Consider the following 15,232-nt stretch of genomic DNA (forward strand, 5'->3'; position numbering starts at 1 on the left):
CCATACTCAGAGTTGCATAAAAGAACACAATGAAAAGAGAGGGACACTCAGTGTCCCTCACTTCCCACTATTAAAAGAAAAGACTTGACAGCTCTTTTTAAACAGCTAATTATTTCTCAAAGAGAAAGGGGTGATGAGAAGTCTGGGCTGGATACAGCACCAGAAAGGAAGTTACTTTCGGGCTTGTCCTAAGCCCAAGGCATACCAAGCAGATCTTAACTCTTAAATAGATTCCAAAGGAAGTACAATAAGCAGGGTCCTTCAAAACTCAACCTAGGTAGTACTAGCTGCTCAGCGTGACTGAAAATCAAAGTGCCTGGCTGAACATATATACTGGATTTAGGAAATAGTTTGTAATGTGTTTTGGGAAAAAAATCTTTGTTTGAATGCAATTATTTGCCAAAATTATAATGGGAAGACTGGGTTTTAAGTTGCAATGTGTAATTCTACACTAAGATTTAACCATAGATTAACCAAGATTTTAACCATAACCATTACATCATAACCCCTAGATTATAACCTATTAGTGTGACCATAAAAAAAGATAAAAATTATTTCTTTAAATGGATGGTAAGAAATTATAATGAAATTTTTAATTTCAAGAGTTATGACAATCTTTGTAAATTATGAATATAAGAAGAGTCAGTACTTCCTGAGTAATTATTTCTAACTACCTTACCTCATTTTCTTCTTCATGCTCCAATATAGCTTGGAGGAAAGCTCTCCTTTCATGGCTTGAAGATTTCTGATCAAACATTCCTGCCTGAATAACTTTTTGATCTACATTCAGCTTATATTTTGCTGCAGCAAGTATCTTCTCTTCCACACTGTTCACAGTGCACAGTCGCAGGACTCTAACTTCATTCTGCTGCCCAATTCGGTGAGCTCTATCCTGGGCCTGCAAGTCCTATTAGGCAAAGAACACAGAGAGTAATCTAACAGAGAGAGTGAACCCAGATAGTAAAACTCTTTTTAGTCTCACTTCCTTTACATTTTACATGTGGTCATTGAGTATTATGTGAATTGCATACATCTGCACAATAGCTGAAAACATACACACAACTATGCACTTCCAGGGATATTGAACTTACTTTCTTACAAATAGGAAAAAAAAAAGGCGGCAAAGGCATAATTCAGTTACCCCTTCTGGCTTTTTAAAACAAGCCAAAGTGGTGTGATATCCTCTTTTTCTGGTATCTGTAGTTACTACTAACCACCACAGAGTAAGTTGTCCTCAGGCCAAGACTACTGCACTCACATGGTCACCTAATTTTATGAAACAGGTAGCATTCAGCATAGCCTTACTGAAGTATTACAAACTACCTACCAAAGGCTAGTGAGCTGGTTATTATATCCTAAGGGTTAAAGAATGAGTACAGTAATACTAATGAAGCAGGTTTATAACACTCTTAGCACCGAGGATGCTCCAAGACTCAGATAAAATATATATGTAGGCACAGAATTAGTTCATCTATTCAAACGAAAACATTTCCTGATTGTGGCAGTTTGCCTCACTAATTCCTCTCAAAGCAGCATTTTATCTCTTCCTTGGATTTTTTCCTTTCATCCCAGGCTACATCATCTATTTAAAGAAGTAATTCAAAAAAGCATCATGGATTCTTTCCACATTTTATGAAGATAAGAAAATAAATACAACCTGATGAGGATTCCAGTCACTGTCAAAGATTATAACAGTGTCAGCAGCCTGGAGATTTAAGCCTAGCCCTCCAGCCCTTGTACTCAGCAAGAAGATAAAGTATTGTGATCCAGGTTCGTTGAACTTCTTCAACAGAGCAGCTCGATCCTCTGATTTTGTTGTGCCTGAAAAAAAAATTAAAAATATCATACAATAAAGTTGTGAACAGAAATGATAGAAATATAATGTCTGTTGCTAAAACTACATGTGAAAGGGTTATTTTAGTGCACTGCTTTTTGATATCTCTGCCACATTTTCCATAACACTGGCCATGAATGTTTAGGTCAACTGCCTATCACATCTATGAGATGGACTTCTAAAGGTCTCTTTAAATGCATTTGTTTTGACATTTCTAAAGCAGATGTTAAAATGTTGGCTAACATTGTTATAACTTTTTACAACTCATATAAATTTCAATTGAAACTACTATATACAAACAGAAGAGAGTTCTAGTTTTGATTAATGCCTTCTGGCTAGAGCAGCATTAAATATTTTTAAAAGCTACTTATATAGAGATTTATCAAAATGTCATTATTTGCCTTTGGAGTCATAGTTAATACCAAAAGACTGCAAATTCTTAAAATGTCCCATCTTGAGGGTGATATATGTCTAGAAGATGACATTACAATTTTTTTTTTATTGCTATGGTGGGTTGTTTCCCAACTGGCTTCCACATACACACCCCTGCCTCCCCACACTCAGCAGTACATGGGCAGGAAATAAAACAGAAAAGCTCCTGTGCTGAGAAAAAGGCAGCTTAGTAGAAGTGAAAGGTGTGTGTACAAGGACAAGAAGAGGAATTTATTTACGTGTCCCAGCAGCAAACAGATGTCCAGCTGCTTCTGGGGAAGCAGGGCCTCAGCACCTGTAATAACTAATTGGGAAGACAAATGCCATAGCAAGTGATGTCCCTGCGTCCTCCTCTTTTCCCTCAGGTTTTATGGCTGTTCACAACCCTTTGGTCAGCTTGGGTCAGCTGTCTTACCTGGGTGCCAGTTCAATATAGTCTCACAGGCCTTGGGGGAGAGGGGTGATGGGAGAGAAAGCCTTGACACTGCAAGTGCTGCTCAGCAATAGCCTAACACTGGGGTAATGTCACTGGTGGTGTCACAAGTGCAAAGCACAGCATTACATTGGCTGCTAGGAGGAAAATTAACTCCACCCATCTGTAGCCACCACAATCACACAGACAAACTGCCAGCCCACTGCTGACACAGTGAACCCAATAAGCACATGAACTGGGTAGGAAACACTCGCATGTAAGAAGACAGCTGGAAGCTGGATAGATTACATCCCAGTATGAAACTATCTGTCATTATGAAACTTGAAAGGAAGAAAAAGGGTTTATCTAATTTAATGAACTACCTGAAAAAGACAATGAGTTGTATTTACCATATTGTGTCTTGCCATAAATATTCTAGCATGAAAAGGAATTAATTTAAAAATGCATTATGTAAAGTAATCTAAAACATTTAAAATGTAATGTAATTTATTTGTTGAATAATACTTCTTTAATTTACTTATTTCTTGAATAGAAGTATTAAAGCACATACAGGCCAGAGGTATGAAGAGGGCTTTGTTAGCATGCCCGCTGCTCTGCAGACACTTTTGGCATTCTATGGCACAGTGAGATAGCTCATTTGTGTGTCCATTTCATAATCCCATTTTATATTCAAGGATAATATTGGTTCAACTTCATGTTCTGTAGAAGGGGCTAACAGTGGGCCTGTTAGCTAAAGGAGCGAGAAGTCGAGAAGTAAGAAGCTGATAAAGAGCTCTCTCCAAGGCTGTAACCAAGGAGATCGAGAAAAGAAAGATAAGAGAATCTTGCAGCTAGATGTGAAGTCACTATAACTCTTCACCAATAGTATTATGTTGATTTATTGTGGCCAATAGTTAGTATAGAAGAAGTATAAACAATTGAAAAGTGTATAAAAGTTAGCCATGTTCAGAAATAAAGTGTTGCCAACTGAGACTGTCTGAAGTCTCTGCTTTGTGTCGCGACCGCCTCAACAGCGACAATGTTCATTAATATTAATAAAGGATGAGAGCATTTCTTGGTCCTACTTTTTCTTCTGATTAAAGCATGAAGCTAAGAGTCAATTTAAAACTCTGTTAAAAATGTTCAAAAGAAACTTCAAGTCTCACTCACACTCTTCTCTATATTTACCTTAAATCATTGCTTCTCTACTAAAAAGCATTCTGATAAATGCTGCTGGTCTTATGTAATACTATAATGTATGAGATAAAACATTACACAAAAATGATCACTATTTACAAAGCTCAGTATGAGGTAGAGATCATCAACATGGAAGAAGACCAAAATGGAAACTTTTTTCACACTGCTTTAAAACTCAGGTGGGATACAATATTTTTAATTTTTCTTTCATAGAATTGCAGGACTCAATTAGCAAATCAAATAGATTGGAAAAGACCTCTTTTTTTCCATTTAGCTTACCATCGAGGCGCAGGTAAAGGAAATTTCGAAATGCAAAGTAATCTTCCATAATGGTCATGAGTGATGTCATTTGACAGAAAAGAAGCACACGATGGTTAGTAGCTCGTAACTTTGGTAGAATACGATCGAGTAGCTCAAACTTCCCGGAGGCCCGATAAAGTTCAGCTCTGTTGGAAAGAAGTAGCAAAGTAAATACCCGAATAAGCCCACATTTAAAAGTCTGTAGTCATTATCATGTCAGAGTATAACAAAAAGACTAATTTACTTAATCTAAACAAGACTAATAGCCCCTTTCTTTCTTTAAAATTGCCCGTGTTGTTGAAAATAAACACATGCAAAGTCCTGTTTACCTGAATTTTCTACAATTACACAAATTGTGCTGACTTTCAATCACTTAATTCTTTTCCATTATTTTTTAAAACAAATGCTATTTCTTAGCTAGATAAGCATTCTATAAGCTAAGACATTCACCTGTTGTTTTGTTTTCAACTGGCATTAAAAACAACTTTCAATTGCAACTGTAGTTTTAAATTGTATTTTTCAGGCATTTGTTGGAAATTACCCCCTTTCCAATCAACTGTCACACACACAGAAGTGAAATATTGCAAATGGAACTACTAACTAATATATGGAGATAGTGGCAGGAGTCTGACATATACTCTTTAGCCATACAACCTTGGTCATCCCAAACAGTATTTTGCTGCTTTGTTTAGCTACTCTTTTTCTTGTATGCAAGAATTCCAAAACCAATTCCTAGCATGGAAATGCAACCCACAACCCAGAAAATGAATACAAGTAAACAGAACATCTAAATCAACACCACAGTGATACACTTTACAGGAATAACCTTCATGCAATGCTTCTCTAACCTTGAGTCTGTACTCTCAAAATACAATTTATCATTAGCAATGGCACAAAATCTAGAAGATACATAGCCTTCTGATATGTACACATCTGTAATCAGCCTAAACTGTTTAGGAGACAAGTATTTTGGTATACTAGCTAAAGACACAAAGAGTCTGGTATACTAGATAAGAAAAAAATATATCATTAGTACCTAAACAGGAAGAAAGTCAGCTGGATAATACACACTTTTTGTTTAGAAAGCATCCATTAACTTGACAGCTGCACAGTGTCAAGAAAAATAAAATCTTTTTGATTTCAGATAATGGAAGAAATGCTCCTTTAATTTGGAAATGAGATAGTAAAAAAGGTAAAGTAAAAGGTAAAAGTAACATAAAGAGAAGAAAATCCTAACAGGTATCTCTGAAGAGTCATCCCAATGAATTTCACATGGTATATTATTTCAAAATAAGGGAAAAGGAAGACACGAGTCTTTTCTGTCTACCATCCTGAAGGAGATGAAAAGATCTTGTAACGCTTCTAGTACTATTAGGCTTTGCTTTACATATGTGCCCTGTACTTCCTCTGCCTCTGTATAAAATGCTTGAGTTCCCTAACACGTAGCTTCCAGAAAAATAAAGTGATCATTAATTCCAATACAACACTATGGACAGCAGGAAAAACTGAGTGTTACCCGTTAATGACCCCATTTGAGTAGCCCAGATGTTCAGCGAAGGACTCCTGCAAAGTCATAAGCAATAAACATATTACAAAATACATAGCAGCCAAAAACTATACATTCTTACAGAAATCAAATTAAATATATGAGTATTGTGGTTTGAGTTCAATGATGTTCATATTCTTGGAAACCATCTTGTGGCAACAGTGCTCTGCTTAACGTTTTCCTGTACAATTATTTGAAATTCATGATTTGCAGAACTGACTTCTGCTGCATACATTTTACCAGATTACAAATACAGTAGAATACTGATTATTAATTTATATTGATCAGGAGAAGATCCATCTGCAAATTACTCAATTTAATTAGCATACAAGATCACAAAGAGAGAAAACTACTACAAAAATAATAATAAAAATACTATATCACAGTAGGCACTTAATTATATTTTCATAAATTTGGCTATATTCCAGATCTCTATGACACTTTTATATCTTTCCAGATATATTACATTGGTATACTTAGGTCCTATTGAGAGGTGGTATATAGATAGCACATTTTTGCTGAAAAACAAGATGGATAGAATAGAACAATTGCAGTTGACACTGCAGAAGATTTTGAACCAGTGTCTACACATAATGAATTTGGAGTCTGCAAATACCAAGTAGCTCTGGGTTGTCTTAAATTAATAAAAAACTCTTCACTTTTTAAAGACACTGCTCCATAAAACTGACTACTTTAGAAACAGACTTTGGATTATCAATAAAAAGATGGCACTTGTCGACTATAATACATATTTTTTCTGATATGTCCTTTCCAGTATAAATTATGTGGACAGAGAGGTCCCCTCCCACACACATAAGCTTTAGCAGCAGTTTTCTACTATCCTATCCTATTTTATTGAATAAAAGTAACTCTCAAAATCAGACCTATCAGTCTTACCTCAATGTGTTGAAACATGTATGGGTGATTGCATATCTTTCTCAATTGCATGATAGTGTTCATAAGAGTTTTTGCTCCACCTTTTCCCTATGGGTACAAACAATGCAAACCAAATAATTAATTTCTTAGCTTATGAATATACCCTTTCAAGATACTTTTATTCCAAATCCAAACACTACATCAGTAATTAAAAAAAAAACAAAAACAAAAGGAAATCAAAACACAACAAAACTCTACAATAAGAAAAAAAAAACCAGGACAAATCAAAACAACAAAAATCAAAAAACTATTGTCTTGCTCTATAAATTTATCTGTCATAAGGATGCTCTGTAATGAAAAAGGAAGACCTGGAAGTAATCGACAAAGTGCACTACATTTCTACCTGCAGTGTTCTTGATGGGAAGCAAAGCATCTACTGTCCTAATTATTTATACTGTTTACTGTGAAACCATACAAACTTCATAGTGTCTGAATCCTCTAACAGAAGTAATTCTAGCTGGATTATTTTCAATTCCATAGTAGCTTCTCCAGTCTGTTAACTCAATATATGGATTTCTCACTCCAGGCCAAGCAAAACATCAGGCCAGAGATACTAAAATGCTAAAGCTCAACAACTTCATGAGTAATCTTATTATTTAAGGAAGTATATTCTCAAAACATACACTACAGGTAATCTTGTAGAACCAGGACGCTCATCAGACACTCAGGTGTAACACTATACAGTTAAAAACCAACTGCAGCTGGTCAGCGCATGTTTAAGATTGTATCATATTAACATTGCCAAAAACCTGTTGCTTTCTAATGCCATTTTGTTTTGTTGCCATTTTATAAAAATGTGATCAGAGTGGCATCAGTATTCCAAGTTTACTATATGACTAATTCAGATTTATTTTAAAAATCTCAGCCAAAACAATTGACCAATTCTGAGTTGTAAACTAGGGGAAAATTCAGTACTTAATTGTAATATATACTAGCAATATGATGAATGCACGCATACAGTCCTAGCTAACTGAAACAAGACTTAACTAATAGCTCTGAAAAACAAGATAAATGACCTTCTCTAGCCATCACTCCCCCAATCACAATTATTCAGATATATTACTGAATTAAGCTCCGCCAAGGAAAATGCAGTTTTTTCTCAAACACTGCCTGTTTGCAGAAAGGCAGTGCAACTACACTGAATACAACTGAGTGCAGCTACACTTCTCCTTGTGAATAGCTCCTGTCTTGTAACTGAAAGGCACACCTGAAATTTCTCTTCCCATGGGAGATACCTGCAGTAAGGATCTACATATTAATTTTATAAAACAGAAGTCATGTTGTTAACATGTTCACTCATAATACATTATTTCCTTTATATTTTAGTGTTTCTTTTGTACCTTCTTGTCTTTTTCAGAACCATCTGTGAGAAGGATCCCCTTGGCTTGCATGTGACGGTACAGGATCTTTTGAAGAGCTGACATATCACATTTGATCACATATTCCACCTGGTATTAAAAAAAACCCCAAAACCATGAACATGCTGGCATAATAATGTTAGTCAGATCTAACTGTAGGTTCTTGTCATTCTACAACAAAACAAAAAACCCTACTAATCTTTTATCTACCAGATCACCACATAAAATTTCAATGACCAGCAATAGAACTGCAAGCACAGAAATGAGTACTTGTGAGTCACAGCTGCAGTGAGACAGCTGGATCCTAAAAATGCAACTGCAAGATTACCAAACATACTTTATTTCTCACTCTCTAATTTTTAAAATCTAAAAAAATAATTAAAAATTAATTTTGAAATTAACATGCCACTAGAAACTATTTTATGTTTAATAACCAATTGAATTTATTGTGTCTGTTAAGTATTGTAAAAATATCAAGCAAAGCATCATAATATATATCTAGTAATTATAGTCTAACTGGCATAATGTTTATCTAGACTGCCACCACCTTCTCAACATCCACTAAAACACTAGGAATCAGTATTGTATGATTGCTACATTCAGCCTGACTTGCTCAGCTTTGCAAAACTATAATTAGTTCTTAACTGCATACTAGATTTAAAAACAGTAACAGAAAGACTTCACACACCAATTTTATGTAATTTTTTCTATTGCCCAATGTCCAGATTATAATCACTACAGTTCTAGTAAGTTATGTCAAATAAAAACTGTAACATAACAAAACCACACTAGTGGCTAAAAAACTTTCAAGCCATGAAAGAAAGACAATGCGTAAGATTCCTCATGTTTAATAAATAAACAGGAAGAAAACTATCAGGTTATTTTCTTCTCAGAAAGACAAGAGTATAAACTTAAAGAGAAGTGACTTTCTTCAATGTTTACTAACATTTGCAAGAGCAAATGAACCTCATTAGGCTTCTGCCCCCAGGTTCAATCCTCATGGCTGGATAAACTCCTTTTTTCAGATAATGGCAACAAAAAGAAACATGGTCTTCTGAGTATGAGTGTGTATGTAACTTGAAAATTTTGCCTCTCCAGTGTCTATTACTAGATTTATCAGTGGTTTAAGTATTATTTTCAAATGCAAACATTTTTTATTCTCAAATAAATTCTTCTGAGGATATTGAGAATTTGATATTTGAAGGAACAGAAATTAGCAACAGAAGTAGTATTTACATGATTACAAAGATGAAAAATAATTTTAAAATGCCTTTCTTTGTATTGTCTCTAAGCATCTGTACACAGTTCTCCATTCATTTAGCCAGTCAGCTCATAACACACCTTATAAATATTTCAGTTTTGTTTGATTTTAATCCAGTTTACCTTAAAACCAACTTTGACTTATCACACCTTCAAATTTTTTTTTTTTTATTTTAGTTGCTGTTATTCTGTGAAGAGGGATGTAGAATTGCAGAGGAGGACACAATGGGACAAAATTACTTATCCAGAAATAAAAACAAATTCCTTTGAATCAGAAAATAATTTTATGTTCTGAATTAAAATGCCACTAGTTAAAAATAATTGTGCAATTTCAACAAGACACTTCACACAACTCCTAAATGATAATAAACCAAATTGTGCCTGCTTTATAAAGTGCAGTAGTCCCTCAGAAATTTCAGTGAACTAGCTTCAACCCAGTGCAAGAACGATGGTATAGGACAGAATTTTATCCTCAGTGTACAGCTGGCTCACATACTGAAACCAGACTATAATGCATAAAAGCTGCATATCTTACACTGGTTACAACAAACACATTTAAGGCTGGAGAGGAATCCTGAGAATGCAGACACTTCAGGTACTCAGGCTTCCTCAGCCTCCACTGAAGAGGTATAAACAAACAAACACTAAAGAAGTCCTGTTCTGCAAAATAAATCTCAAAACTTAATGCTTAGAAAGATTATTAAACCCCTTCCAAAACTCCTCTCATTGCAAACCTTTTCTGGCAGTTGAGACTCAACCTCCTTCTTCAGTCTTCTCAGCAAGAAGGGCCGAAGCACTTTATGCAGACGACGGATGATCAGAATAGTTTCTTCCTCATTTAAGTCCACCTAGAAAAGTTTACAAAAGTCACTACAAGGCAACTCAAATGTATTAGTTAATGTCTTCTCTCACATGGAATGCTAAGAATGTGCAATGATTATTTGCATCTTACAAACAAACTGACACTGAGTCAAAAAATGCACTTTAAACATTAAAATTTTGGTATTATAAAAAAGGGGTCTTTTAGTTATGTTAAATCCCTAAGTACCAGCATAAGTTCAAACACTAATCTTTCTGAGTAAGCTCTTTTCTGTTTTCATCAAAGTGGTTTATTTCTCATCTTTTAAAAAACACACTGCCATAGTACCCTTTCTCCAGTCATGGCAAATGGAGCATTGAACCACTGCTCAAAGGTGCTGCAGCTCTTGAAAATGGTTGGAAGAAGGAAATTGAGGAGAGCCCAAAGTTCAGGCAATTTGTTCTGCAAAGGAGTCCCAGTCAGCAGGATTCGTCGAGGGGCCACATAGTGAGTATTCAAGACCTGAGTCAGCTTGCAGTGATGGTTCTTCATTCGATGGCCCTCATCTACTATCATGTACTTCCACCGAATCTGAAAGAAAAAGAAGAAAAGTTGGCAAAGTTAGAACAGGCCAGACTTTGTCAAGGTCCTTGCACCAAGTATAAAACAAAAATACTTAAAGCCTGAGACATCAATCAGTCTCAACCTTGAGGAAAGCCAAATCAAGCATTATGCAACTATCAGTGTCCTTGCTAGCAACATACAGAGAGACAAACACTAGGTACACGCAATCTGATGGTGAATTCTGACTGGAATTGAAACAGCTAACAGCAGATTCCTTCCATTTTTGGGAAAGAGATTAGAATGACTGGCTCTTCAAGGCCAGAATATGGTTCACAGTGGAAGAAAGAAACCATATAAACTGCAAACAAATCTGTCTGTAACAAGAACCTTGACAGGAGACAAAAGCCTTTTCAGATAAAGGTAAGTATGCTCAAAAACAACAGCAACCCTGAACTTTATTTTGTTTCAGCTAATACTATGTTTTTACTTGAAAAGAAAGCAGCATAATTAAAAACATTTCAGTTACTGCATTTTCAACTAAAGTTTCTATTTCTTAGTATGAAATCTTAAATGCAATCACGGCAGATGTTGAAAGCTGCTGTTCAAGCTCTCTGTTATCACCTGGACTACAATACGGACTGTCACACTGACCATATGACTAGGAAGGCCTCAGTTTGTACTTTTACACATGCTACCTAATTCAATTTCCCAGGACAGGATGAGTGGCATAGTGCTGTCCTTCTATCTTTCAGAAAGAGTGGGGGAAAAAAAAGGAAAAAGAACATTATGTAGTCTCAAGCGGTCCTCAAGCATCTCAGAATGATACTAAGAAAATGCACTTCCTTTGTATTAGAGAGGACAAGCAAGTGATATGCAGTAAATATGCAGAATGCAACAGATGAAAATGAAGTAAAAACGAACAATAAAACTACAGGAAAACCAATATGGTTTCTCTGTATAGCAAAATACCTCTGCTTTGTGCACACATGAAACAGTCTTACAGTACAGTAGGCTTTTTAAATGAATTATATTTGATACCTACCTGTAGAGAGACAGCGAGCCCCTAAGAAGTGCAAGGTGTAGACTCTTTAGCCTGGACACCAAATTGATGATATAGGTAACTATTTAGTCATGTGAGGGAAAGTGACCACATAGCTGGAAGGGCCCTAATAGGAGTGAGTTTCAGGACAGAAAGAACAGAAAAAGTGAAAAGTCACTGATGCAGATTAGGCTGAATATTATGCAGAGGTGAGAAAAGTCATGTTCTTCCAAGGACAGCTAGGTATAGGATACTGACAGAATTGCACAAAGGAATTAGTCCCCTGGACACATTTGGGAAAATCCTAGTGTTTACAGAATGGACAGCTATGACTGAGAAGCTCAATCATAAACTGAGAAACAGAAATGTAAATGAAAGGGATAAATTTTATTGAAGGACAGAACAACTAGGAACGTCCCCATAAACCAAAAATGTGTTTTGTGGTATGCACCACTTGAAGGTGTCTGGGTCTTGCTGTAGAGACATAATAGTCAAAATTACCTTAGCAAGGATATGTTTGTCCTTTATTATGTACTCATATGTAGTTAAAAGAACATTAAATTTTCCACTTCGAAGCTGAGGAACAAGTGAGCGGCGCATTGCAGGTGTACCCTAAAAGACAGAGACACGTGAAGTGTTATTCTTTACTTCAATGAAAAAAAACCATTGTTTTTATGAATTAGCAGATAATAAGCAATCAGATGAACCTGCAATCCTACCATACTGTGAATAATACATTGACAAAATTCCAAACCTTCTCAGAGTGCCTTCCCTAAACCTCTGCTAGACTGTAAAGCCGCTGATGGGGCTCACAGAAATATAAAGCCAGCGGTCTGGTCTCCATACAAATTGCTTGGCTATATTACTACTACAGGAGCCAAACAAGAAAGTATTTAGCTAGGAATAAAATGTTAGGTAGTTACCATTCGTAACTCTCAGCAGAAGCCTTGCAAATGTGATAATTAAATATTTTGTTCTGCATTTTTTACAATGATTTACAGCTGTTTTACTTCTACAGTCTTTCACAGTTTATTATAGTCTTCTTAGTAAGGCTAACTCACACTGCTTAGCGTATGACAAAACTTGATGAGCGGATAGTTTAAAAGCTTGCAGAGACAGAGGAAGAACTGTCTCTAGGTCTCATTCGTTCAATTCTACAGTCACATAAAAAGCAAATCAAACCTTGTAAGATATCTTCACCACTGAAGGAGCCCATTTGTCAAATTCATATGTCCAATTGGATAAAGTCCTATAGAGATTATAGAGAAAAAGTAACATGTTTCATCATCTGCAGATCAAACTTTTTAAGTGTTTCCAAGTGGTTGCCAGCTTTTCAACACACTTTATGTTATCAACCCACATAAATAACAACTTATTTTAAAAATACACTTTATATACACTGCAATAAAATACAAGCATTTTGGAGGGAAGCAACAAGAAAAAAATGTGTGAAACACGCATTCAGCTTGTATTCAGGGTCCTTTCTGAAATGAGTAAAAGTAGTGTTTACATGCACTTTTATACTTTGGAACATAGTAACAATAAGAACAGCGTCTCTGGACAAAAAATAGATTTGCAAGTTCCTCTATACCAGATATATCATCCAAAATGGACACTACAGCTTTTCAAATACAGTCCAATGAAACTGATAATAGACTTTATCTACTCAAGCAGAACTACTTGTAGTGCCACCAACCACTACTTTGAGGATCCATTCTTGCACTGTTTCTGCTGTTTGATCCCAACAAAAATGTTGCTATAGTGAAGCTAATTGCTATCATGAGGCAACAGCAAAAAAAAACCCTTGAGGTTTTTCAGCTGCTGCATTTTTTTCCTCTTCTTAGTGTACCAATGATGGCAGCAATGCTAGCAATGTAGAAAAGGCAGAGAAAGGCAGCTTTTAAAATGTATAAAAGAAAGAACTTTCAGCTTCTCTGACTTTTTAAAAAAAACACTGGAGTACATAAAAGAAATCATATTTTTTACTGTGCCCACATGAAAACTGACATTAATAACACTCCCACTATTTTTGTTTTATAGATCTTCTCCCAGGTGCTTCTTGTCAAACTCAGCTTATCATTTGTGTTCATACAATTAAGCACACCTGTGGCATTTATCTTAGTTAATCAGTTACTACTACAGCACAGCCAGAAGAGAGGACACCTCAAAAGAAGTCAAGAGATGACTACAAATCAAATTTATCCTAATTCTAGAACAAATTCGCATGCTCAGCACAATTGGTGGACAGATTAGCTAATGAAATTACTAGGGAACTTCTCAACATCAATCAAGTCAATTACACATAAAAATAAGACAATAACTCCTCAACACAAGATTTCTACAACAACTGACATTTTTTATTCAAATCACTAAAACCCATGCCTGACCCTTGGAGAAAATAAAATGCGCTAAAAGAAATTTATAAAACAAGCAGCATTTTGAAAAGCTAAGGAAAAGCAAAAGGGGAGTAGCACAATAAACATAATCTGCACACCTGACAAAAGTGTGCATATCAATCAAGGCTACATATATCCAGGGATACCTATACAGTACTTAAAAGATCAACCTCATTAAAGCATGCTTGCATGATATCAGATGAGGCACCAGCTGCTTAAAGAACTGAGCAAGAGATTTTTATTATCAGTTAAAAGCTAAAAGGTGAAATGCTTGCATGCAATAGGAAAGAAAAAAAATCCCCCTCTTTTGGCTTAAGAGTGAATTACAGTAAATTCAATACACTTTGCCAAAATTAATAGAATCAAGTGTTTTACCAGCTTTCTGGTTTTGCCGCGTGTTGTGTTCCAAATAAACCAATCTGCAATGCTTAGAACAATAATGCCAGAATGAGACCCATTACTTACGACAAGGGAACAATGATGAGATAGGGGCCATTGAGTCTTTTGTGCTCCATCAAGTAAGTGATCAGAGCAATAGTTTGTATTGTCTTTCCTAGTCCCATTTCATCTGCTAAAATTCCATTCAGATTGTTATTATAGAGAGAAACCATCCATTCCAGTCCTTGGAGCTGAAATGAAGAGAAAGAGTTTCGGTTATTTAAAACCCACAAAAACAATTAACAATAAATCAGCAACACGGAACTAATGTTCTGATGTCCCTGTCTACTTACAAGTTCGATTTCCTTTAGTAATATTATATGCATGGAGACTCCTGCCTATCTTTACATGGAAAACATGTTCTGTTTAAAACACTCTGTAAGACGAAATCAGATTTCACGTATAAAGTTTTTACTACTGCACACAAAGCAACAGAAGCACTTATAGTAAGGCTGATAAACACCACAGCAGGTATTTGTCCCTCAGTTTCAACATTCATAAATGCTGAAACTTTCTGTGTGTATTTCATGACATTTGTGTGTCTCAATTAAAATCTTTCAAAACCAAACTCATCAAAACCGCACAAAACACAGTCTCACACTTGCCAACTGTATCACTGGTGTGCTAAAGCTCTTGTAGCCTATTTATTATTTGCCATTCAAAACTCCACATCAGAGTAGGCCACCTTTGTCCAAATATGCCTTGTGTATAAAATTCCAGA

At 35.6% G+C, this 15,232-nt stretch overlaps 1 protein-coding gene across 1 annotated transcript in view; it reads right to left on the reverse strand.

Moving 5' to 3' along the window:
* The window catches only part of SMARCA2 (SWI/SNF related, matrix associated, actin dependent regulator of chromatin, subfamily a, member 2), a 117,450-nt gene that overhangs the window by 48,203 nt on the left and 54,015 nt on the right, over positions 1-15,232 (reverse strand). The window contains exons 16-26 of the mRNA XM_014309881.2: positions 14,539-14,702; positions 12,860-12,926; positions 12,179-12,289; positions 10,423-10,665; positions 10,010-10,123; positions 7,998-8,105; positions 6,619-6,705; positions 5,692-5,738; positions 4,155-4,321; positions 1,658-1,821; positions 680-907 (exon numbers count right to left, since the gene is read on the reverse strand). Coding sequence (XP_014165356.1) covers positions 680-907; positions 1,658-1,821; positions 4,155-4,321; positions 5,692-5,738; positions 6,619-6,705; positions 7,998-8,105; positions 10,010-10,123; positions 10,423-10,665; positions 12,179-12,289; positions 12,860-12,926; positions 14,539-14,702 — 1,500 coding nt within the window. The remainder of the gene's footprint in view (positions 1-679; positions 908-1,657; positions 1,822-4,154; positions 4,322-5,691; positions 5,739-6,618; positions 6,706-7,997; positions 8,106-10,009; positions 10,124-10,422; positions 10,666-12,178; positions 12,290-12,859; positions 12,927-14,538; positions 14,703-15,232) is intronic.

The sequence above is a fragment of the Geospiza fortis genome, unplaced genomic scaffold (genome assembly GCF_000277835.1).
Source record: "Geospiza fortis unplaced genomic scaffold, GeoFor_1.0 scaffold456, whole genome shotgun sequence".
NCBI lineage: Eukaryota > Metazoa > Chordata > Aves > Passeriformes > Thraupidae > Geospiza > Geospiza fortis.